Source organism: Sinocyclocheilus grahami, unplaced genomic scaffold (assembly GCF_001515645.1).
Source record: "Sinocyclocheilus grahami isolate Dianchi unplaced genomic scaffold, SAMN03320097.WGS_v1.1 scaffold701.1, whole genome shotgun sequence".
NCBI classification, from domain to species: Eukaryota; Metazoa; Chordata; class Actinopteri; order Cypriniformes; family Cyprinidae; genus Sinocyclocheilus; species Sinocyclocheilus grahami.
This window is the reverse complement of record NW_015505880.1, coordinates 429,371-453,236: the sequence shown is the minus strand read 5'-3', so window position 1 is coordinate 453,236 and position 23,866 is coordinate 429,371. Positions and strand designations below refer to the sequence as shown.

The 23,866-nt window shown below is 36.0% G+C and overlaps 2 protein-coding genes across 2 annotated transcripts in view; one reads left to right on the top strand and one right to left on the bottom strand.

The window, feature by feature from the left end:
- The window catches only part of LOC107559818 (PDZ domain-containing protein GIPC3-like), a 31,941-nt gene extending 16,657 nt beyond the window's left edge, over positions 1–15,284 (top strand). Inside the window, exons 4-7 of the mRNA XM_016243788.1 lie at positions 12,659–12,768; positions 12,850–12,931; positions 13,589–13,742; positions 14,873–15,284. Of these exons, the coding sequence (XP_016099274.1) occupies positions 12,659–12,768; positions 12,850–12,931; positions 13,589–13,740 (344 nt within the window). The 3' untranslated portion in view covers positions 13,741–13,742; positions 14,873–15,284. The remainder of the gene's footprint in view (positions 1–12,658; positions 12,769–12,849; positions 12,932–13,588; positions 13,743–14,872) is intronic.
- A 1,884-nt stretch (positions 15,285–17,168) lies between these two features.
- The window catches only part of LOC107559829 (thromboxane A2 receptor-like), a 14,742-nt gene continuing 8,044 nt past the window's right edge, over positions 17,169–23,866 (bottom strand). The window contains exon 3 of the mRNA XM_016243818.1: positions 17,169–18,968. Coding sequence (XP_016099304.1) covers positions 18,627–18,968 — 342 coding nt within the window. The 3' untranslated portion in view covers positions 17,169–18,626. The remainder of the gene's footprint in view (positions 18,969–23,866) is intronic.

Here is a 23,866-nt window from a genome sequence, read left to right as displayed (position 1 = left end):
CGTTTGAATCATCAGTGGCAAATCCTTTAAATATGAAAACATACTTACAGTCTGTGAGTCAGAACAGCTGGCATTGTAGGCTACTCTCCCAGGATCAGGAAACAGTCTTTCATAAAGTGCGCTGCACACATCTGAATATTTGTGTTGAAGTGTTCTGGAACAGTGTTGTAAATACAACTTAACCACTGATTTCTAGTCGTGTCCTCTTTTGGAAGGCCAAACAAAGAAGTTTCGCTTTCACAACGAAACACACATAGTCTTCATGACATGGTGGCGGCGGCAACAATACTACAGCGAGAATAAAAGTTACGCCTTCTTTCTTTGCGTGAACATTTGGGCGGCGTTATGCAAATCTTCCCACATAGTGATGTAGACATGTGGGGGTGTGTTAGAAGAGCCGTTTTTGGTCGGCGTGGCTGACTCTTAACTTTTATAAAGAATATCTCTTTGGATTTGAGACTTTAGTCTTTGCAACTTTACAGATCTTCTTTATGCACCAAGAGCTTGTAACACTCCAAAGAGAAAGGAAAAATTGAAATCACATCATATGACCCCTTTAAGGGTGTAGAATTTAGTAGATGTTGTGACATGTCTCTACCAATATCCAGCGACTACAGCAATAATTTATGTTGTTATGTCCCCACCAATGCCAAAATCAAACCTACGTCTTTGCCAGGGTTTTTCTAATGCGTGTTTGAGAAAGCAGTTACAGCGCGTCTGATCCGCGTGTTTATGAACTACTGGCCTCCATAAACGAGCTGGTAATAGAGTGGTGGAATTATGAAGTCACTTTGTAGGCGAAAACCCAGAGTCGAGTTAGCATTTTAGCACTTCCGGTTCCATCTTCCCAGAGTCAATGGGTTTTTTGAATGGGAGTTTGGCTAAATCCCCTAAAATAAGGTCCGTGGTTCACACAAGCTCAAGATACTTTCACGTTTTATTCTACAACATAAAACACACCAGTTACACCCCAATCGTGTTTTTTTAAAAACTTTTACATTTCTTAAAGGGGTCCTATTATGCTTTTTCACTTTTTAAATTTTAGTCAGTGTGTAGTGTGTATGTTTGGGCATAAAAAAGATCTAGAAAGTTACAAATCTCAAAGTCCACTCCAAAGGGAGATATTTCGTTTAAAAAAAAAATCCCTTTTTAAGAACTACAACGAACGGCTCGTTTGGACTACAGCGTTTGTTTTCCGGGCTTTGTGATATCACAAAGCGGCTCATTATAATATCATTAAAAATAATTCCCGCCTACAGAAATTCGAAGGGTTGGGGGGAAAGCTTCGTCATCAGAGAAAACGAAGAAGAAGAGCTGCTGTGCTGTAGCGTAAAATTTTCGGCATGTCTAGAACAATTCTTACAAGTACAACACGACGTAGCTGGGCACCGCGGACAGACGCTGAATGATGCCGCCGGTGTGCTACACTCAGAGAAAATAATGTATTTGAATTTTAAAGACGTGGCGCGACGCTGCGCTTCTCGTCCGGTGCGCGACCACCTGAAACGCAGTTTTTTTCACCTCCGTGCCCAAACGTCTTTGTTTGGGCTTCCGAAAGCGAATGATGTCGGGAAACAGTGGTTGCAATTTATTTTTTAACTCTGTTCCTGAGCATTATAACCCCAATTTGCTATTGTGTGCTGCGCATTTTACTGAGGACAGCTTCCACAACATGAGGGAGTACAGTCCCGCATTCGCCAAAAGCTTTTGTTGAAAGACGGAGAAGGGGCGTGGCAGTACTGAAACACCATCTAAGCTGTTCGCCAATCACAACGCACTGGGACAGCGAACCAATCACAACACATTTTGTTTTTCGGAAGGCGGACCTTCATCAAAGCCGGAACTAATCGAGCCGTTTGTGCCAGGATGGGGAGAAAGGTATTGTAATAGTGTAAATTATGTGAAAAATAATGCGTTTTTCAAACCATCAAGCATGAGAGCATGTTCTAGTACACCCCCAAAACAAAATCAAGACTTTGTAAAAGAGCATAATAGGACCCCTTTTAAAAAGACGGTTGCTAAATGGGACTACAGTCGCTGTCTGAGACATTAAACGTCATCACGCCGAACAGTTTATCAATTTACAGTATTGTCCAATCGTAGTATAATTTGTAATACAATTAATTTTAGAATAACCAGTTAATAGTTTCCCGCATTTTAGATTGTTGTTCGACAATGTTTTTTTGTTTTTTTTGCTTTCCCCCGAAATGCAACAAGTCTTCGGATGGAAGATGCTTGTTTTATCGCTTTACTGATGCGGAGACTCTGGGTTCGTACCATAAGGTAAACTCATATTATGATTATTCCATGTAAACGCCACATTTACCGCTTAGTCACGGCGAAGGTGAAACTTTAACGATGCATAGTGCTTAAAGCAACATTACATTTAAACGTTTACGGCCACATGAAGCTATTAGAAAGCATATAGATTGAGGATTTTCTAGAAGCAAGGATAAAATAACATTTTGTGTACCCACCCTAACAAAACAATAGCTGAAATATGGTGCTTTATTCACTCAAATAAGTTTAATATTACCATATCCAAAAACTCGCTCACTCTGCTGTTATTTCATAGATTAAATGCACTAGAATTGTACTGAATAGTATGTGGAGATATGTTTTTAATTAAAATATTCATATCAATCAAGGATTTATTGACTTTTAATGCACCTTATTTTCTAAATGCTTTCATATGTCCTTTAGTTATGATTATTTCATTTATTCACTATACTATTTATTATAAATGTCTCATTTTCAGTTTTAGTTTGTCTAGTTTTGTATTTATTCCGGAGTGTATGGGACTGACTCCCTTTTGCAGCCAGCTGCTCTAGCAGCCAGTCGATGAATTGCAGTTTTAGTCACTTCCGTGTTGGCTTCACAAGAGAGAGCGGAAGGTTGCCGCTTGGTAATTACAGACTCAAAGTAGTTAATGCTAATAATTAGCCGAGGCACTTTCTCCCACAGAGAAACAAACACTCATGTAAATCTCGCCACGCTTGGCAGACTGAGCAAATGCTGAACAAGCCTCTGCTGTCTGTGACAGCCAATTACCGCCGTTAATAATCGAAAGGCCTTTGATTATCATTATAGCATTAGCTAATTGGATGCTTTAGAGTGATGGATTAGTAGCCTTTGTGAAAGAGGCGCGCACAATTCCCTCGCCGTGTTTGTACATAGAAGATCAAAGGAAAAATGGCCACCACTGGCTGCTAATTCTGTTGCTTGCTAACTAGCTACAAGTAGTGATTCCTGGCTATTTTCAGCAGCATGACTGTAGTTTAGTCTACCCTTTCTACTTTAGCATTGCATATTTAAAACGATATCGCCTCCTCAAGCAGCTTCAGAGCTTTTTCTTTGTAGCTTGTAGTGAAGCTAACTTCTGTTTTAAACATTTAGCTTTACTGTAATTGAACTATATTGTAAATTAGAAGCTTCCTGAAAATAAATGGAGAGACCTGTATATACATACCGTGGCATGCAAAAGTTTGGGAACCCCTTGCAGAATCTGTGAAAATGTGAATAATTGTAACAAAATAAGAGAGATCATGCAAAATGCGTGTTATTTTTTATTTAGTACTGTCCCGAGTAAGATATTTTACTTAAAAGATGTTTACATATAGCCCACAAGACAAAAAAAAAAAAAAGCTGAAATAATTAAAATAACCCCCTTCAAAAGTTTGGGAACCCTTGGTTCTTAATACTGTGTGTGGTTATCTGGATGATCCACCACTGTTTTTAGGTTTTGTGATGGTTGTTCATAAATCACTGGTTTGTTCTGAACAGTTAAACTGAGCACTGTTCTTCAGAAAAATCCTCCAGCTCCTGCAGATTCTTCAGTTTTCCAGCATCTTTTGCATATTTGAACCCTTTCCAGCAGTGACTGTATGATTTTGAGATCCACCTTTTCACACTGAGGACAATTGAGGGACTCAAACACAACTATTAAAAAAGGTTCAAGCATCCACTGATGCTCCGGAAGGAAACACGATGGGGGTGAAAACTTTTGAACAGGATGAAGATGTCCACATTTGTCTTATTTTGTTGAAATATAATTTTGTTCCATTTAGGACTGCCCTTTGGAAGCAACAGAAGATACTTGCATGTTTCCCGGAAGACAAATTAAGTACAATTTACCTTGATCTTCCAATTCAAAAAGTTTTCACCCCCTGGCACTTAAAGGGATAGTTCACACAAAAATGAAAATTCTGTCATCATTTACTCACCCTCAAGTAGTTTCACACCTGTATGAATGCCTTTGTTCTGCAGAACACAAAGGAAGATATTCTGAAGAATGTGGGAAACAGAGCAGTTCTGGGGCACCATTGACTTCCATAGTATTTTTTTTTCCTACTATGGAAGTCAATAGTGCCCCAAAACAGCCTGGTTACAAACTTTCTTCAAAATATCTCCCTTTCTGTTCGGCAGAACAAAGAAATTTATACGGGTTTGGAACTATGTTGTTCGACAATGTTTTTTTGTTTTTTTTGCTTTCCCCCGAAATGCAACAAGTCTTCGGATGGAAGATGCTTGTTTTATCGCTTTACTGATGCGGAGACTCTGGGTTCGTACCATAAGGTAAACTCATATTATGATTATTCCATGTAAACGCCACATTTACCGCTTAGTCACGGCGAAGGTGAAACTTTAACGATGCATAGTGCTTAAAGCAACATTACATTTAAACGTTTACGGCCACATGAAGCTATTAGAAAGCATATAGATTGAGGATTTTCTAGAAGCAAGGATAAAATAACATTTTGTGTACCCACCCTAACAAAACAATAGCTGAAATATGGTGCTTTATTCACTCAAATAAGTTTAATATTACCATATCCAAAAACTCGCTCACTCTGCTGTTATTTCATAGATTAAATGCACTAGAATTGTACTGAATAGTATGTGGAGATATGTTTTTAATTAAAATATTCATATCAATCAAGGATTTATTGACTTTTAATGCACCTTATTTTCTAAATGCTTTCATATGTCCTTTAGTTATGATTATTTCATTTATTCACTATACTATTTATTATAAATGTCTCATTTTCAGTTTTAGTTTGTCTAGTTTTGTATTTATTCCGGAGTGTATGGGACTGACTCCCTTTTGCAGCCAGCTGCTCTAGCAGCCAGTCGATGAATTGCAGTTTTAGTCACTTCCGTGTTGGCTTCACAAGAGAGAGCGGAAGGTTGCCGCTTGGTAATTACAGACTCAAAGTAGTTAATGCTAATAATTAGCCGAGGCACTTTCTCCCACAGAGAAACAAACACTCATGTAAATCTCGCCACGCTTGGCAGACTGAGCAAATGCTGAACAAGCCTCTGCTGTCTGTGACAGCCAATTACCGCCGTTAATAATCGAAAGGCCTTTGATTATCATTATAGCATTAGCTAATTGGATGCTTTAGAGTGATGGATTAGTAGCCTTTGTGAAAGAGGCGCGCACAATTCCCTCGCCGTGTTTGTACATAGAAGATCAAAGGAAAAATGGCCACCACTGGCTGCTAATTCTGTTGCTTGCTAACTAGCTACAAGTAGTGATTCCTGGCTATTTTCAGCAGCATGACTGTAGTTTAGTCTACCCTTTCTACTTTAGCATTGCATATTTAAAACGATATCGCCTCCTCAAGCAGCTTCAGAGCTTTTTCTTTGTAGCTTGTAGTGAAGCTAACTTCTGTTTTAAACATTTAGCTTTACTGTAATTGAACTATATTGTAAATTAGAAGCTTCCTGAAAATAAATGGAGAGACCTGTATATACATACCGTGGCATGCAAAAGTTTGGGAACCCCTTGCAGAATCTGTGAAAATGTGAATAATTGTAACAAAATAAGAGAGATCATGCAAAATGCGTGTTATTTTTTATTTAGTACTGTCCCGAGTAAGATATTTTACTTAAAAGATGTTTACATATAGCCCACAAGACAAAAAAAAAAAAAAGCTGAAATAATTAAAATAACCCCCTTCAAAAGTTTGGGAACCCTTGGTTCTTAATACTGTGTGTGGTTATCTGGATGATCCACCACTGTTTTTAGGTTTTGTGATGGTTGTTCATAAATCACTGGTTTGTTCTGAACAGTTAAACTGAGCACTGTTCTTCAGAAAAATCCTCCAGCTCCTGCAGATTCTTCAGTTTTCCAGCATCTTTTGCATATTTGAACCCTTTCCAGCAGTGACTGTATGATTTTGAGATCCACCTTTTCACACTGAGGACAATTGAGGGACTCAAACACAACTATTAAAAAAGGTTCAAGCATCCACTGATGCTCCGGAAGGAAACACGATGGGGGTGAAAACTTTTGAACAGGATGAAGATGTCCACATTTGTCTTATTTTGTTGAAATATAATTTTGTTCCATTTAGGACTGCCCTTTGGAAGCAACAGAAGATACTTGCATGTTTCCCGGAAGACAAATTAAGTACAATTTACCTTGATCTTCCAATTCAAAAAGTTTTCACCCCCTGGCACTTAAAGGGATAGTTCACACAAAAATGAAAATTCTGTCATCATTAACCACACACATTAAGAACCAAGGGTTCCCAAACTTTTGAACGGGGTTATTTGAATAATTTCAGCTATTTTTTTTGTCTTGTGGACTATATGTAAACACCAGCGAAATCAACAGCTAAGATAAGTGAATGCTCTTCTAATCCATATCGCTGGATGTATTGCGTGCCTAATTGAATTAAAAAAATGAGCAACCATAATCAAGTTTAAACTAGTGATGGGTGAAACGAAGCTTTTCGAAGCATTGAATCAATTGAACCAATTGCTTCGAAAAATTATTCGATGTTTCGAAGCACTTGAAACAGCACATGCTGGCGACACCTGCTGGTGAAAACGTTTTAAAAGCATTGAAATATCAGACCAAACTTACAAAACAAACGGAAATGTTTTTTTTTTTAGAAACAACATTTTAAAAAATAAATAATAAAATAAATTAAACACTTAAATACTATTAAATATTGGTGCTTGTTTTATGTGTTTTATTTAAGTATAATCAAACCCTTAACACACAATGAAATAAATTAATTATTTAATGAATTAATTGATTTATCTAATTATTTCATTAATTAAGTGTTTTCATTAGAGCCGTCAATAAAAATCTGCAGGCAAGATTAGTGTTATCATTCAGGAAGGAGGTGGTTTTAATTCTATCGTAAGCTCATTTTGTAATTTTTAAGGCATATGATTTGTAGGTTGAAAGTACTGCATGTTTTTACACATTTTTTAAACTATATAGCCATCTGTGTTAAAGGGAAGTTTATGATCTTTTGTTTAACCCACAACATCTGGCCCTGAATTCTTTATTTTCATATGATTTGTAGGTTGAAAGTACTGCATGTTTTTACACATTTTTTAAACTATATAGCCATCTGTGTTAAAGGGAAGTTTATGATCTTTTGTTTAACCCACAACATCTGGCCCTGAATTCTTTATTTTTATAGTAAAATTTCGTGGGATTTCATGTTACATGATTAACTGGGCAACCAGAAGTGGTTCATGGGTTCACTTTGAGATCAACACCCCCTAGTGGTGAACCATCGGAGTTTCGAAACGTTTCGAAACAGTGTGATGTAACGAAGCTTCATTTGCTAACATCACGTGACCTGGCCGGTTTGATACGTGCTCCAAAACACTGATTCGAAACAAAAGATTTGCAAATGTTTTGAAGCTTAAGTGTCATGTTAGCAGTTTGCATTGTATGCAGGAGCGAATATTAAGCATATTAGCAGCAGCATTTAGCATTTGTGTTTATTCAGCTGGAGCAAAACGCAGTTCAGAGCATTTTTAATCACTCTGAGGACAAGCCGATCGTAATGGACATGAAACAGGTTAAATTAAATATTCTTAAACATTCTTGTGTATGCATTTCAACTGTGGTTCGCCATATACATCAGCGATTATCCCAGTGTTCACGTTTGTTATTTCTAAGATCGATGTTTTCATTATGTTGAGTGTGTGGTTGATTTCAGCTGCACGCAGCTTCAGAAGCACATGCTTATCACAGTCATATCAATGACAGTGTTGTGGGAGACACTGAAGATTACTATCTATGGCTGTAACTGTTAGTTCAGAGAGAAATGCATTATGGGTAGTGTAGTTCAGAGAAATGTGCTTGTGCTACGTGTGCTCTCGCTGTGCTGTGTAATTCAGAAAACAGAGAAAGAACATTTTATATTCTGCTTTTATTTCAGTTCATTCAGGTCAGTCCACCCAGGGGTTTTTGTGCACTGTAGCTTTGACAACTTTTATCTGCACGAGAGAGTAAAATGGCATGCATCGGCTAACTTTGTCCATCTCATCATTGCACAAACATGAATTAGCAGCTGTTTACTCTGCCGCTGGGACTGATGAAGTGGAGAAAGTAACAGCAGTTATCAAATTACTAAATTATGTTATTTGCTCAGGTGGGTGCTGGGGTCTTATCTATCGGATTGCAATGTATATCCATTTTGTTAATTAAACATTACACATAGTGCACGTCTAATTAGAGTTAAGCCAGTCAGTGTGGTAGCCCAGGCACACATAGTCATAGCCCACTATTGTTAAGCCAGTCGGCGTGGTATCCAAGGCTCACATAGTCATAGGCCACTATTGTTAAGCCGGTCGGCGTGGTAGCCAAGGCTCACTTAGTCATAGCCCACTATTGTTAAGCCAGTCGGCGTGGTATCCAAGGCTCACATAGTCATAGGCCACTATTGTTAAGCCTGTAGGTTGAAAGTACTGCATGTTTTTACACATTTTTTAAACTATATAGCCATCTGTGTTAAAGGGAAGTTTATGATCTTTTGTTTAACCCACAACATCTGGCCCTGAATTCTTTATTTTTATAGTAAAATTTCGTGGGATTTCATGTTACATGATTAACTGGGCAACCAGAAGTGGTTCATGGGTTCACTTTGAGATCAACACCCCCTAGTGGTGAACCATCGGAGTTTCGAAACGTTTCGAAACAGTGTGATGTAACGAAGCTTCATTTGCTAACATCACGTGACCTGGCCGGTTTGATACGTGCTCCAAAACACTGATTCGAAACAAAAGATTTGCAAATGTTTTGAAGCTTAAGTGTCATGTTAGCAGTTTGCATTGTATGCAGGAGCGAATATTAAGCATATTAGCAGCAGCATTTAGCATTTGTGTTTATTCAGCTGGAGCAAAACGCAGTTCAGAGCATTTTTAATCACTCTGAGGACAAGCCGATCGTAATGGACATGAAACAGGTTAAATTAAATATTCTTAAACATTCTTGTGTATGCATTTCAACTGTGGTTCGCCATATACATCAGCGATTATCCCAGTGTTCACGTTTGTTATTTCTAAGATCGATGTTTTCATTATGTTGAGTGTGTGGTTGATTTCAGCTGCACGCAGCTTCAGAAGCACATGCTTATCACAGTCATATCAATGACAGTGTTGTGGGAGACACTGAAGATTACTATCTATGGCTGTAACTGTTAGTTCAGAGAGAAATGCATTATGGGTAGTGTAGTTCAGAGAAATGTGCTTGTGCTACGTGTGCTCTCGCTGTGCTGTGTAATTCAGAAAACAGAGAAAGAACATTTTATATTCTGCTTTTATTTCAGTTCATTCAGGTCAGTCCACCCAGGGGTTTTTGTGCACTGTAGCTTTGACAACTTTTATCTGCACGAGAGAGTAAAATGGCATGCATCGGCTAACTTTGTCCATCTCATCATTGCACAAACATGAATTAGCAGCTGTTTACTCTGCCGCTGGGACTGATGAAGTGGAGAAAGTAACAGCAGTTATCAAATTACTAAATTATGTTATTTGCTCAGGTGGGTGCTGGGGTCTTATCTATCGGATTGCAATGTATATCCATTTTGTTAATTAAACATTACACATAGTGCACGTCTAATTAGAGTTAAGCCAGTCAGTGTGGTAGCCCAGGCACACATAGTCATAGCCCACTATTGTTAAGCCAGTCGGCGTGGTATCCAAGGCTCACATAGTCATAGGCCACTATTGTTCAGCCGGTTGGCGTGGTAGCCAAGGCTCACACAGTCATAGGCCACTAGCATTAAGCCAGTTGGCGTGGTAGCCCAGGCTTACATAGTCATAGGCCACTATTGTTAAGCCAGTCGGCGTGGTAGCCAAGGCTCACACAGTCATAGGCCACTAGCATTAAGCCAGTTGGCGTGGTAGCCCAGGCTTACATAGTCATAGGCCACTATTGTTAAGCCAGTCGGCGTGGTAGCCAAGGCTCACAGAGTCATGGCCCACTATTGTTAAGCCGGTCGGCGTGGTAGCCAAGGCTCACATAGTCATAGGCCACTATTGTTCAGCCGGTTGGCGTGGTAGCCAAGGCTCACATAGTTATAGCTCACTATTGTTAAGCCGGTCGGTTGGCGTGGTAGCCAAGGCTCACACAGTCATAGGCCACTAGCATTAAGCCAGTTGGCGTGGTAGCCAAGGCTTACATAGTCATAGCCCACTATTGTTAAGCTGGTCGGCATGGTAGCCAAGGCTCTCATAGTCATAGCCCACTATTGTTAAGCTGGTCGGCATGGTAGCCAAGGCTCTCATAGTCATAGCCCACTATTGTTAAGCTGGTCGGCATGGTAGCCAAGGCTCTCATAGTCATAGCCCACTATTGTTAAGCTGGTCGGCATGGTAGCCAAGGCTCTCATAGTCATAGCCCACTATTGTTAAGCTGGTCGGCATGGTAGCCAAGGCTCTCATAGTCATAGCCCACTATTGTTAAGCTGGTCGGCATGGTAGCCAAGGCTCTCATAGTCATAGCCCACTATTGTTAAGCTGGTCGGCGTGGTAGCCCAGGCACACATAGTCATAGGCCACTATTGTTAAGCCAGTCGGCATGGTAGCCAAGGCTCTCATAGTCATAGCCCACTATTGTTAAGCTGGTCAGCATGGTAGCCCAGGCACACATAGTCATAGGCCACTATTGTTAAGCCTGTCGGCGTGGTAGCCAAGGCTCACATAGCCATAGGCCACTAGCGTTAAGCCGATCGGCGTAGTAGCCCAGTCACACATAGGTAGTAATACAGGCGGTTCACATGGTTCTTCGGAACAGCAGCAGTACAAATGTCTTGGCGATAGATCTGCTTGTTGCGGGGTGTTTTGTTCTTGTTTTGGCTTGTTTTGTCCCTTCTATGTCTCTTGCTTTGTGGGGGGTTATTTCATGTATGTTATATTTGCAGCAGCACTATTTCTTACATGCTCATAGCAGCGGGATCAGAACGATTTTTTATGTTTTCACAGGAGTTTCTTCTGCTCATCAAAGCTGCATTTATTTGATCAAAAATACAGGGTAAAAGTAATATTGTGAAATATTATTATGATGTAAAATAAAATTTTTCGATTGTAATATATATTAAAATCTATTTTATTCCTGTGATCAAAGCTGTATTTTCAGCATCATTACTCCAGTCTTCAGTGTCACATGATCTTCAGAAATCATTCTAATATGCTGATTTGCTGTTCAAACATTTATTATTATTATTATTATTATTATGTTGAAAACAGCTGAGTAGAATTGAAGAGTTCATTTGCAAAAACAGATAACTCCATTTTCAACAATTTTCAAAAATCATGTTTTTTCATTGTGCATTCCAATTAATCTCAAACTGCAGTTGGGTTATTTTGATATAAAGTAAAAATAACAAAAAAATACAGCTAACACAATAAAACACAAAAACATGATGGCATAATAAAAAACATGATATTTGAAAAATAAAAAATAATAGTTATCTTTTTTGCAAAAACTTTATTTATTTTTTATTAGGTTTCTTTGATGGATAGAAAGTTCAGAAGAACAGCATTTATCTGAAATAGAAATATTTTGTAACATTAGAAATGTCTTTATCATCACTTTTGGTCAATTTAATGCATCCTTACTAAATATTCTTGAGCAGCAAATCAGCATATTAGAATGCCACTATTAAAATACATTCACATAGAAAGCAGTTATTTTAAATAGTAAAAATATTTCACAATATTACTGTTTTTTGGATAAAAAAATTTAAATGCAGGGTTGGTGAGCAGAAGAGAATTATTTAAAAAACATAAAAAATCTTACTGTTCAAAAACTTTTGACTGGTAGTGTATGTGTATACATGTGTATTCAATATATAATATTGAATATAGAGTAATTTTGGCCTGAGAAGGAAAATTTCAATAGAAAATAATTAAATTAATATCAATTTTGAAACGAAAATGCTGTGAATCAGTGAATCGTTGTTTTGAATCCCCTACTTTACTCACCTAAATAAACTGATTATAATATAGAATTCGTTTTTATCCTTATATTTTCCATTTTCATTTTTGTTGTTGTTAAAGTTTTAGTAATTTTCTTGTGTTTTTGTCATTTTATTAGGTTTTGTTCCTTTTAAAACGTCTATTTTGTTTTTATTTTCAATTCAGTTTTAGTTTATTTCAGTACATCAAGTTAAACTAAACAAAAGTTATATATTAATAAAATATCATGCTTACATTTACAGTAATCTCAAAGCGGATACGAGTCGCACGATGTCTCAGAAATCTCACAGCCAAGCTGGGAATTTCTTTCATTAATCGCTATGGATGATTCAATCTGTTTTTCCGTTGTGCCCAGATGGCAATCTCTATTGCGCCGAAGCCGTTGAAAGGTTTAGTGTGTTTGTGTTTGTGTGTTGATCAGACATGATAGGCCAAAGGACGCGAGCGCCAAAGTCCAGCGAGGGCAAAATGGTGAGCGGGAAAGAGACGCTGCGGCTGCGCTCCAAAGGATCGGCCACGCTGGAGGAAATCGTGAGTCAGGGTGCAAATCCCAGGCCTTTTCAACCTTAAGCTTGCTCTTCATCTCATCTCCAACCGTTTGTCTTCCAACAGCCCAGCGAGTTCGAAGACAAGGCCATCAAGAAGGTCGACGACCTCCTGGAGAGTTACATGGGGATTCGAGACCTCGAGCTCGGTGAGAACCTTACCGTAAAAGGCCTGCGAGACTCAAGCAGAACATTTCTGGGATTCCCATAAATTCTTGAGCATTAGTGAAAGCAATCTGTGGCCCATGGGATCAACTCCTTCCAAAAAACGAATTAATGGAATAATTCACCCAAAAATCACAATGTGCTAAAACGAGCTCACCCTCAGGCCTTCTGAGAAGTAGATGAGTTTGTTTTTTCATCAAGTTTGGAGAAATGTAGCATTGCATCACTTGCTCACCAATGGATGTGAATGGGTGCCGTCAGAATGAGAGTCCAAACAGCTGATAAAAACATCACAATAATCCACAAGCAATCCACTCCAGTCCAGCAGTTAACATCTGGAGAAGACAAAGGCTCAAATAAATCCATCATTAAGACTTTTTTAACTACAATACAATCCATAATAACGCTTCTAGTGAAAAAGTGGTCTGGTCTGAATCAGGAGAGAAATCTGCACAGATCAAGCACTTGATTATGGACTCGTATGTTTTTTTTGGTGCAATCTCAAGATTGGAGACTGGAGTGGTGTGGATTATTGTGATGTTTTTATCAGACTCTCATTCTGACGGCACCCATTCACTGCAGAACATCCATTGCTGAGCAATGTTACATTTCTGATTTTGTATCTCATTCGCGTCTTACAGCGACTACCATCGTGGAAGCTGGGAGGAACAAGAAGAACCCGGATGATTTCGCCGAGGCGCTCGACTCCGTTCTGGGTGACTTCGGTTTTCCTGACGTCTTTCTGTTTGACGTTTGGGGCGCTATGGGAGACGTGAAGAATGGACGCATTTAGAGGTAATGCGTGACAAAGATATTTTGTAGGGAAAAAGGTGTTGGTACTGTAGTCAAATGTGTTTTCATAGGCATCATTTTGGTACACTTTTATTGATATTTTTTTATTTACATAGCTAAATTTAGGAATTACATATGCTAGTTTTGCAAATATACATAATCAAATATAAAAAAATCAATAGAAAAATATTAAATATTATTAATATTAATAATTATTATTATATTAATACATATTATTTAATAGTATATTTATCTATTATTTTTTATATTATTTTATCTACGCTCATTTCCAAATAGATTTTGAAAACAATCTAATTTATAAATTTTTTCTGATTATTCCTTTAATGATTCATTTGCATTTGATCAAAGATCAGAAAAAAGTAAGTGTATTTAGATAATGAGTTGCTGTTTATTTCTTGGTAATACATAGCAAATTTATTTAAAATTGTAATCATTTTCAGTAACTGAAATAAAATGAAATATAAATATTAGATGAAAAACATGCAAAATAATTTTAAAAACTGCTGTGCTGGCAAACAAATAAAAACAAATATAAACTCTGGAACAATAGAGAAATATATATTTTAAAAAATTAAATATGACAAAAGCACATAAAATTATTAAATCCAAATTTATAAAAAAAACTGAGAATGTACAAATAAAATTGATTTTAAAATATTAATAAACACTACAAAAGTATATAAAAAAATAATGAAGTATTAAAAATTGCACATTTTTCTTGCAATTTAATTAGTCCCGATACATAGTTACTTTTGAATGACTGTCAATGGATAATGATGCTTTTTAAGAATCACACGTAGTTATGCGATCTACCAGCATGAGCTAACTGGTCCACGCTGACTAACGAAACGTCCAGCCCTCGTTTCATGACTGATGATATTTGTTGATCTAGACTATATTTGTGTACGGAAAGCACTCAGAAAACACATAAAGCGGGTCATCTCAGGAGGAGTTTATTTACGGGCAGCTCTCAAACACACACACTTACAGAAAACCATTAGCAGGTCTTTATTCCTGACGCCGGACAAACACCATTAGAAGCTAACGGTCAGACGCTACACGCTAACGCCATCTCACACCAGCACATGCTTTTCCTCGTCTGTGTTTTTCAGAGTACGTCAGACATCTGAGAGACATTCAAGCTTGATTTGTGACGTCTGTCATCTGTTTTCATATACACAATCCTCCCAATTCCCACCTTTATCCTGAGGAAGGAGAACGTCAAGGTATTAGCGGCTAACCGGCATGCTAACGCAAACGTCAAGTGTGTAAAGCAGTATGCAGTAGGTCAAACTGGATTTCCCACCAATGTGTATAGCTAGCTAGGATATAAACCAATCTTTTACAAGATAACTTTTACTTTTAGAACATATTATGAACTAGTATATGTTAGCTTAGCTTAGACTAGCCTTTGTTTGTTTTGATGTCTGTTGTGTTATGTATAAATACATGGTGTTACTGGTGAAATGAATGATCTTTTACGATTAATGACAGATCTTGTGACACGATTAGCTTGTGTATATATGAATAATAAATATTTAATCAATTCTATGAACATCCAATGTGTATTTAACCTAAAAATCTACTAAATGTGTTTGCGTATTGTATATCCTGTTTTACAATCCTTTTAGATGACCTGATGTGACATATTTGAATATGTGCAAAGATATACCACAAATTGACTTTTTGTACATTCACACTTCATACACAACAAAGAGAGCAACAAATGGCTCACAAATTTCCTTTAGTCAACGTGAAATCAAAATTGACCCTATTTACGTTGTTAAAACGAATTTTTGGTCTTATAGAGTCCCATTCATTTTCTCCATAGAGGAATTTTTTATTTTTTTTGGTAAACGTTACAGACAAAACTACTGTGAGCTACGCAGTCGTTATGCAATGGTATATCCACTTCATTTTAACTTTTTATTTCAACTTTTATAAAAAATAAAAAAAAATAAAAAAATCATGTTAAACAGCAGAATTCCTGGTGAACAAACTACATTACCCATGATTCTGCAGAAAAATTCCACCAATCAGAGAATGGCGACAGGTAAAAAAGAGCTCCCCCAACTCTGTGAATGGCAACCTCTCTATACTCTCGAACTACTTAAATATTTGTGTACACACACACACAGGTTTGTTTTTGTGAAAAGTGGGGACTCTCCATAGGCGTAATGGTTTTTATACTGTACAGACCGTATATTCTATTGCCCTACACCAACCCTACCCCTAAACCTACCCCTCACAGGAGACTTTCTGCTATTTCAGATTTTCAATACACTCCATTCTGTGTGATTTATAAGCGTTTTGAAAAGTGGGGACATGGGGTAATGTCCTGAAAAGTCACCTTCTCCTTGTAATACCTATGTCATACCTTTGTCATTATACACATTTATGTCCTCATTTGTCACAAAAACGCACGCACACATATTTCGCAATAAAATGTACAATATGTCATTTCTATATAGACAATCTATATAAATCAATCAAATCAGATCTTAAATAGTTTTCTATTTCGCCATTGTTTCTAATTCGATTAAGTCATTCGTAATCCTTCATGGGATTGTAGTACTTCAAAGTAAACTATCTTTTATCTTTGTCTTTTTGTCCAATTTTCAAATACTTTTTTGTTTCAAATCAGAGATTTGTGATTTACTTCGTAGCTTGTTGGTTTGATTGTGGCTTTTAACTCTTTAACGAAGACATTTATGGGCAAAAGGAATAGGAAAAACTCCAGAAACTACTGAAAAATTGGGCAGAGCATATTGTGCAAAGGCTCCGCCCCATATTTTAACCCCTCACCCTCCAACCAACTGTCTCTTCATCATCCAATCACGGGCTAACTGATCAAATCAAGCCCCGCCCACTTTCCCACTCTCAAAAACAGTATATTACCGAAGGTACTCATTTTAATAATTTAACATGGTTTATTTGCAGCTAGTCATGCTAATGCTTATTTAGCATTAGCAGTCATAGCCGTGAAATTATTGCAGAATGGAGAAGCTGATATGAATCTAGTTGACATTACTGATCCTTAATTGACACTACAAGACAGAAGCTTATCATCATGATTACGGTCTGCGAACATAAACCCCTTGTTTGTAGCCAACTTTTGTGTGAACGCTATTGAGAAGTCGCAGACACCAGACGTTCACTGAGTCCAAGCCATGTTTTTTTGTCGCAAGTCAAAACATGGAACTGTTGGCCAAACAGCTCTATAATTAAAAATGACCATAAATCCATGTTGTTTACACACAAGAAACTGTCTTAAGTGTACACTAGCTAATAAGATTCTGTTCGCAGTGTGCGCTAGGTCTTAGCGACGCTGCTTGCCAAAAATGATCTCAACCGAAGATGCAAATACTTAAGAGAACAATTGGCCGAAGCAATCCAAACACAAGAAGGTTGAATAATGATTTTTATGCAGCAATGCTCGGGTTTACATGCGAGATCAAAACAGATTATTCACTCTGACAGCATTTGATGCTAACCTTGTGTCGCCTCACGCAAGAATAGCCAAATTTGTGCTGGTAATAATACTTGTTTAATTCCTCAAAAGACAAAAATGTTCCATGACAACACCAGAAATAAACCAGAATCGCTTTTGTGGTGAAAGTTGCCTGCCATTTTATCCAAGAGTGTGGTCCTCAAAGTCTTTTATCAGAAAGGAAAAGGAGGGTGTTTGTCTGGGAAGCGAGCCAAAACTGCCCAGTCATCCCAAATCGAGCCCAGTCTGCACTTTTCTGCTGTATGTTCTCATTGTAGCCTTTGAGTATACAGTCTTGTCTTTTTATCAGATTTTTAAATACATTTTTGCTTTAAATGAGAGTTAATTTTGTGATTTACCTCCTAGTTGGTTGGTTTGGTTCATTGCTTTTAACTTTTAAAAATCCCTCTGGGAACAACACTCCAGGAACCGCTGAAAGTGGGCGGGAGATATTGTGCAAAGGCTCCACCTCCAAAATGACATCATTTCCTTGTTGTTGGCTGGTTTGGTTCATGGTTGGGGTTATCTATTTAACGAAGACTTGAATGGGAAATGAATTGGAAAAAACTTGAGGAACTGCTGAAAACGTGGGCAGACAGTATTGTGCAAAGGCTCCGCCCCCAGAATGACATCATCAAACACACTTATTTTTCAACCCCTCCCCCTCCAACCAAATGTCCCTTTTCACTGGCCAACTGGTAAAATTCAAGCCCCACCCACTTTCCCACTCAAGCCTTCAAGTTTCTACTGCAAGTTGTTTTATTAAAGCCATTAAGTTCACATTATTGCCTTTTTGTCCTATTTTTAAATACTTTTTTTGCTTTAAATCAGAGTTTGCAATGTTGTGATCCACCTCGTAGCTGATTGCTTTGGTTCATGGATTGGTTAAACTCTTTAACGAAGACCTGAATGGTAAATGTATGCAAAAAACTCCAGGAACTGATGAAAAAGTGGGCGAAATAAACTACAGTATATTGGGTGTACTATTGTGCAAAGGCTCCACCCCCAAAATGACATCACCAAACACACTTATTTTCCAACCCCTCTCCTCCAACCACCGGTCACTTTTCCTTATCCAATCACCGGCCAACTGGAAAAACCGAGCCCCGCCCACTTTCCCATTCAAGTTCCTACAGTACGTTTTCCTCAACAGCTTCACTCTCCAAGTTCACGTGAGTTCGCCACATCTTGAGAGCTCAAATATACGCTTCGTGAACGTGTCTGACTAGACTTTCTTGGCCAGGCCGGCCATCGGCACCGCTCCGAAAAGCAATGCACCAACAAAAGTGTTCAAAAGGTGGGTCACGCCCTACATTGGGTGCCATGTTAGACATCGAATCATTAATGAAGTACAAAGTAAATGCTAGTCTTGGCTGCTAAATGGAACTAGACGCCACATTGGCGTCCAACACATGTAGAGGCATATCCTCTTGTCTGGCTTTGTCTGGATTCAGCCGGATATGATCCAAACGTTCAATCGTTCCTCCAAGAGAGGCGCGTGTGAGCTTGCGGAGGGACGTTGAGATGGTTGGATAGAGGCTGACGATGGAGCCGCGAGACCAGTCCATCTTGGGAGCCATGCGCTTCAGTATGGCACGTCGGAATAGGATGTAGACCCAGGGATCCAGGACCTGGTTCCCCGTCGCAAACCGAAGCCAGAGAAGCAGGTGGTGACCATCGAGCTCGCTGCCCGACAGCACGGTCTGCGCAATAAACACCTGTTGAGAGGAAAAATAACGAGAGGGTGATGAGAGGAACGCCGAGCGCGAGCCAACGCTTGAACTCCACTTGAGTCAGTCAATAAAATAAACACAATCACTACGGCGCAAACATTGACGTCGCTACGGACTTTGTCATTTCGAAATGTTTACAAAAACCAATGGATTTTGGCAATGAGAATAACCAGAATGTAACATCTGGGAATGTTGGAGGCAATTTCCAGGAACGTATTTACTTGCATAATGTCGATACTAAATATATTCACCCCCCCCCATAAATAATATACAGATCTCTCTAAATATTTTGGGAGTGAATCAAGAAATCTGTCAGGAACATGTTTAGGTCATATTTCACCCCAAAATCAAAAGAAAGAAATAGGAAGTTATTGTTTGTTCGGACTTGATTAATCAAATATTCTCATTTCCGCTGTGCAATTCTAGTATTTGTTGTACCCTGTTCAATTTATACTTTATTATTTAATTTAAAGCAATGTTTCAATAAATTTAAACAAAATACATTAAAATAAATCAAAAATGAGTGGGAAATGAGTTTAATTATCATGCTTAATGGTCATAAAAATAATATAATAAATATAATTTCTATTTTTTCTTTTAACTTTAGGGTTAACATTTACCTCATTATTGTGAAAAATACTGGAAATAAAATGAGCCATGTGAGGCCAACAGCAGCTTCTCATTTGGACGCTAGAACAGGTTTTTTTTTAGGATGAAACTGGTGAAATATCACATGACCTTTCTGGATATTTTTCCAAATAGCTGCAAGATAACAAATGTGTTTGTTGTTAACATAAACACTTAGCTGTAATAAAGTAAATATACCGATAAAAGTAGTGAAGTAGTACTGAATCACTGACCTTTGCTGAGTGTTCACTTGACAAAATACACATGCTCACACACACACAAATAAACACAGTGCATTTGGTGGAACATTTACCATGGTGTGTACAGTTTCTGCCAAAATACGATAACGTCTGTAACAATTACTGCTACAAAACAATGCAGGAACCTTATTACTTAAGGTACTAAGGTACTTACTATAACCTTACAAGTCATTAAAATATCTATATGTACATTAATAATATGCATATTATGCTTATGTGTGCTTATGCTTATGTTTGTAAAATAAATATAAAATATATAATACAAATAAAATAATATAATGCAATATAAATACTATATTTATTTATAAACATTTATCACAACATAGATTAATATTATACATTTATTTTCTATCATACATTAATATATTTTTAATATTAACATAATAAAAATATTATATTATAAAAATAGTACATATTATAATATAAAAATAAATACATTTGCATTTAGTCATTTAGCAGATGCTTTTATCCAAAGCGACGTACAAATGAGGACATTTAATAATATTTTGTGTTAATGAATTAAAATACAATTTAAATAAACATAAAAATGTAAATATTTATATATTTGTGGATTAAAATTTAAACATTTTACAAATAATAATACAAATAAATGGAATAATTAAATTGAATTAATAATATTTAGTTTGAATTAAAAACATATAATTATACATATTTTTGTATTTATTTTAATTATATGTATTTCTTTACATATTTCTTTTTATTTAATAGATTATAAATATTTTATTTTTATAATATAATTAAATATAATAAGTATATTAATAATAATGAATTATAATTAATAATATTTTGCTTTAATATATAATTAAAATAAAATTGAAATAAACTCTCTCTCTCTAAATATATATATAATAAAAAAAATTTTTTATTTGTAATAAATAAATAAATATATATATATATATTAAAATATGTGTGTCCCTGGGAATTGAACCCACGACCTTTGCACCACCAATGCAATGCTCTACCACTGAGAGAGACACACACACACACACACACACACACACACACACACACCCAACCCCCCCCCAGAAACTGTGAGTGTGAATGGTGCTCGCTGTTAATTCGGATCACAATCTGGATTAGCCTTTACTCGCCTCAGTCTAGACTCCTGACAGAGGATGTAAATCTAGAGGTCACATATCTGATCGCAGGTAGAACAGAAGGCTATAGGGCTCGACAGCTAGCGAGGGCACGACCGTCTTCAGATGTACATCTGTCCGGAGACACAAGGTGAGGCGCGTCACAGCTCATCTCACTCAGAGCTCAGACAGAGGAGTGTCTATTCCTGATTACAGATGATTGGCTACGAGCGTGTTCATTGAACTATGGGATCTGTGGACTCACGCATGTTATAGTGCTGGAAATGGCATTTAAAGATGATGCTAATTTCATGTTATGCATTCTAAATAGTAAATATGCACAAATAAATGATATTTTTAGCATAATTGGAAAGGACAGACGATAAAACAATATTAGTAACACAATAATCAAGTAATATGTTTAGTAACCATATTAGTTAAGTAATATCTATGATTCTCATTATCTCTAAATACGTTTTTAAATAATTGGATGAGCCTTGTAATTTGTATAAAAATGGGTGTAAATTATATTCACACAATAAATATTAAAATGGTTTATGTTTCATGTTATATTTGTAATTCATATGTGTAAATATATATATATAGATGTGAAAATAGTAAATGTAGCTAATATTTCTGTGATGGATTTTCGTATTTTAGGACTAGTGTGAGTTTTGGTGCAAGGGAGAACAATAAAATCTATACATAAAAAGGCAGATAATTGCAGGATATTCATAAAAATATATATTAAAAAAATTGATTCAAAAAATAAAAATACATAATTTTATTTACTTATTTCTTTGATGGATTTTGAATTTTTGACAAAGAAAAAAACCGTCATACAAATCTATATAACATTTTAACTTAATTAAATATAAATATTTTACAAAAATAAACTCAATAAAAAAACAGTAAAAAAAAAAAAGAATACTTATGAATATTTTATATCATATTTCAAAAATAAATTCAATTTTAATTTAATTTAGATAGTATTTCTTTGGGTGTTGAATATACAAAGAAAAAAATATATATATGATAAATCTTTATAACATCTGATTTTATTTAAATAGAAATATATTACAAAAATAAACTCAATAAAAAAAACAGTAAAAAAAAAAAAGAATACTTATGAATATTTTATATCATATTTCAAAAATAAATTCAATTTTAATTTAATTTAGATAGTATTTCTTTGGGTGTTGAATATACAAAGAAAAAATATATATATGATAAATCTTTATAACATCTGATTTTATTTAAATAGAAATATATTACAAAAATAAACTCAATTTTAAAAGAATTTAAAAAAAATTTATACTATATATAATGTACATGTTATATAATAATTAATAATAATTATAATATATATATATATATATATATAAATAACAAAAAAATATTTTGTATTTATTTTAAATTCTTTAATTTCTGTGATGGCTTTTCATATTTTAGTTTTTGGAAAAGAAACAAAATATAAAATCTATCTTATTTAAAAAAAAAATAATAGAAAGCTTCAATGTTTCATAATATAGTTTTAAAAACAATCCCTGCCGTATAAAAGTATAAAAGTGCCCACAGTCTGAAGAAACACACAGTTGTAGTTCATTTAGCGGACGATTGGCTAACGATGACTTTGAGTTTTGTTAGAAATAGGAAGTGTGTGTTTGTTGCGGAGGACTTCCTGTTCTTCCCTTCAACAGGAAATGGCTCTTTCCCGTGAGTCTTATCAGCAGTTCTCGTTCCTCGACTGGCAGAGTCGTGAGAAACTCTGAACGTGTTATTCGACGAGCAAAGCGTCTGGTCTCGCCATCAGTAGCGCACCTGCGTCGCACAGCAATGTCTCTGCATTACAATAAACGAGACCGAAAACAAGCAGCGTCACTGAAAATTATAACCGATTCGGACGATTACAGAAAGCAATTCTTGTAACGTCACACCGCGAGTACAAACCAGATGTTCGCGACATCCAGATCTGAAACGGGGCTTGTTTGAATCCGATACGAACTAAAGTCTGACATGTGCACATACAGGAGGCGTTTGACCTTTTTAGTGGACTTGAGACTGTTCCAAACCTAGTAAGCTGCCTACGTAGGTGCTGCTTTAAAGCCAAACTTCAGTGAACTCATCCCAGAATGCATTGCGCTGAGCTTAACGAGAAACAGCCTGAAAAAGGTGGACGAGTTACTGAAAGGTGTCACTATAAAATAGTTAAATGTAAGGCAGTATTTTACTCAATAATTGCATGTGATATGTATTTTTATGCTTATTAGCGTGTTAGCTTAGCCGTATGATAACATCAAACTCTACTGGAATCAACTGTCAAGCTGTTTATGTATCATTTATTCTAATTTCAATATAGAACTGCACAAAAATGGTTAGTAAATCATTTTTCAATGTTAAAATTATGTTGGCATGTATATTGCTTACATCTTTTGGCTAAACTGTTAAAATAGTGAGTATTTTGATGTTTACAGATCAGTCCCATTCACTTCTATTGTTAGTTGTATGTAATATATATTTTATTATTATTATTACGATTATTAATTTTAATTTTATAATTATTATTATAAATAGGTTAGCTTAATGATATTACTTAATGAAAGAATATTTTTATAATAATAATAATAATTATTATTATTATTGGGTTATGTTGATATTACTTAATACAAGAATGTTTTGGCGGTAGCAAAATATTAAAAATAATAAAGATATTTATATATTACTATATCTATAGTAATAATAATAATAATTATTATTATTTATTATACTTATTAAAATTAATTATTTTATCATTATTGCTATTAATGGGTTGGTTTAATTATATTAATTAGTTGAATTATATTACTTAATGCAAGAATGTTTTGGCAGTATCAAAATAATACAAATACATATATATGTA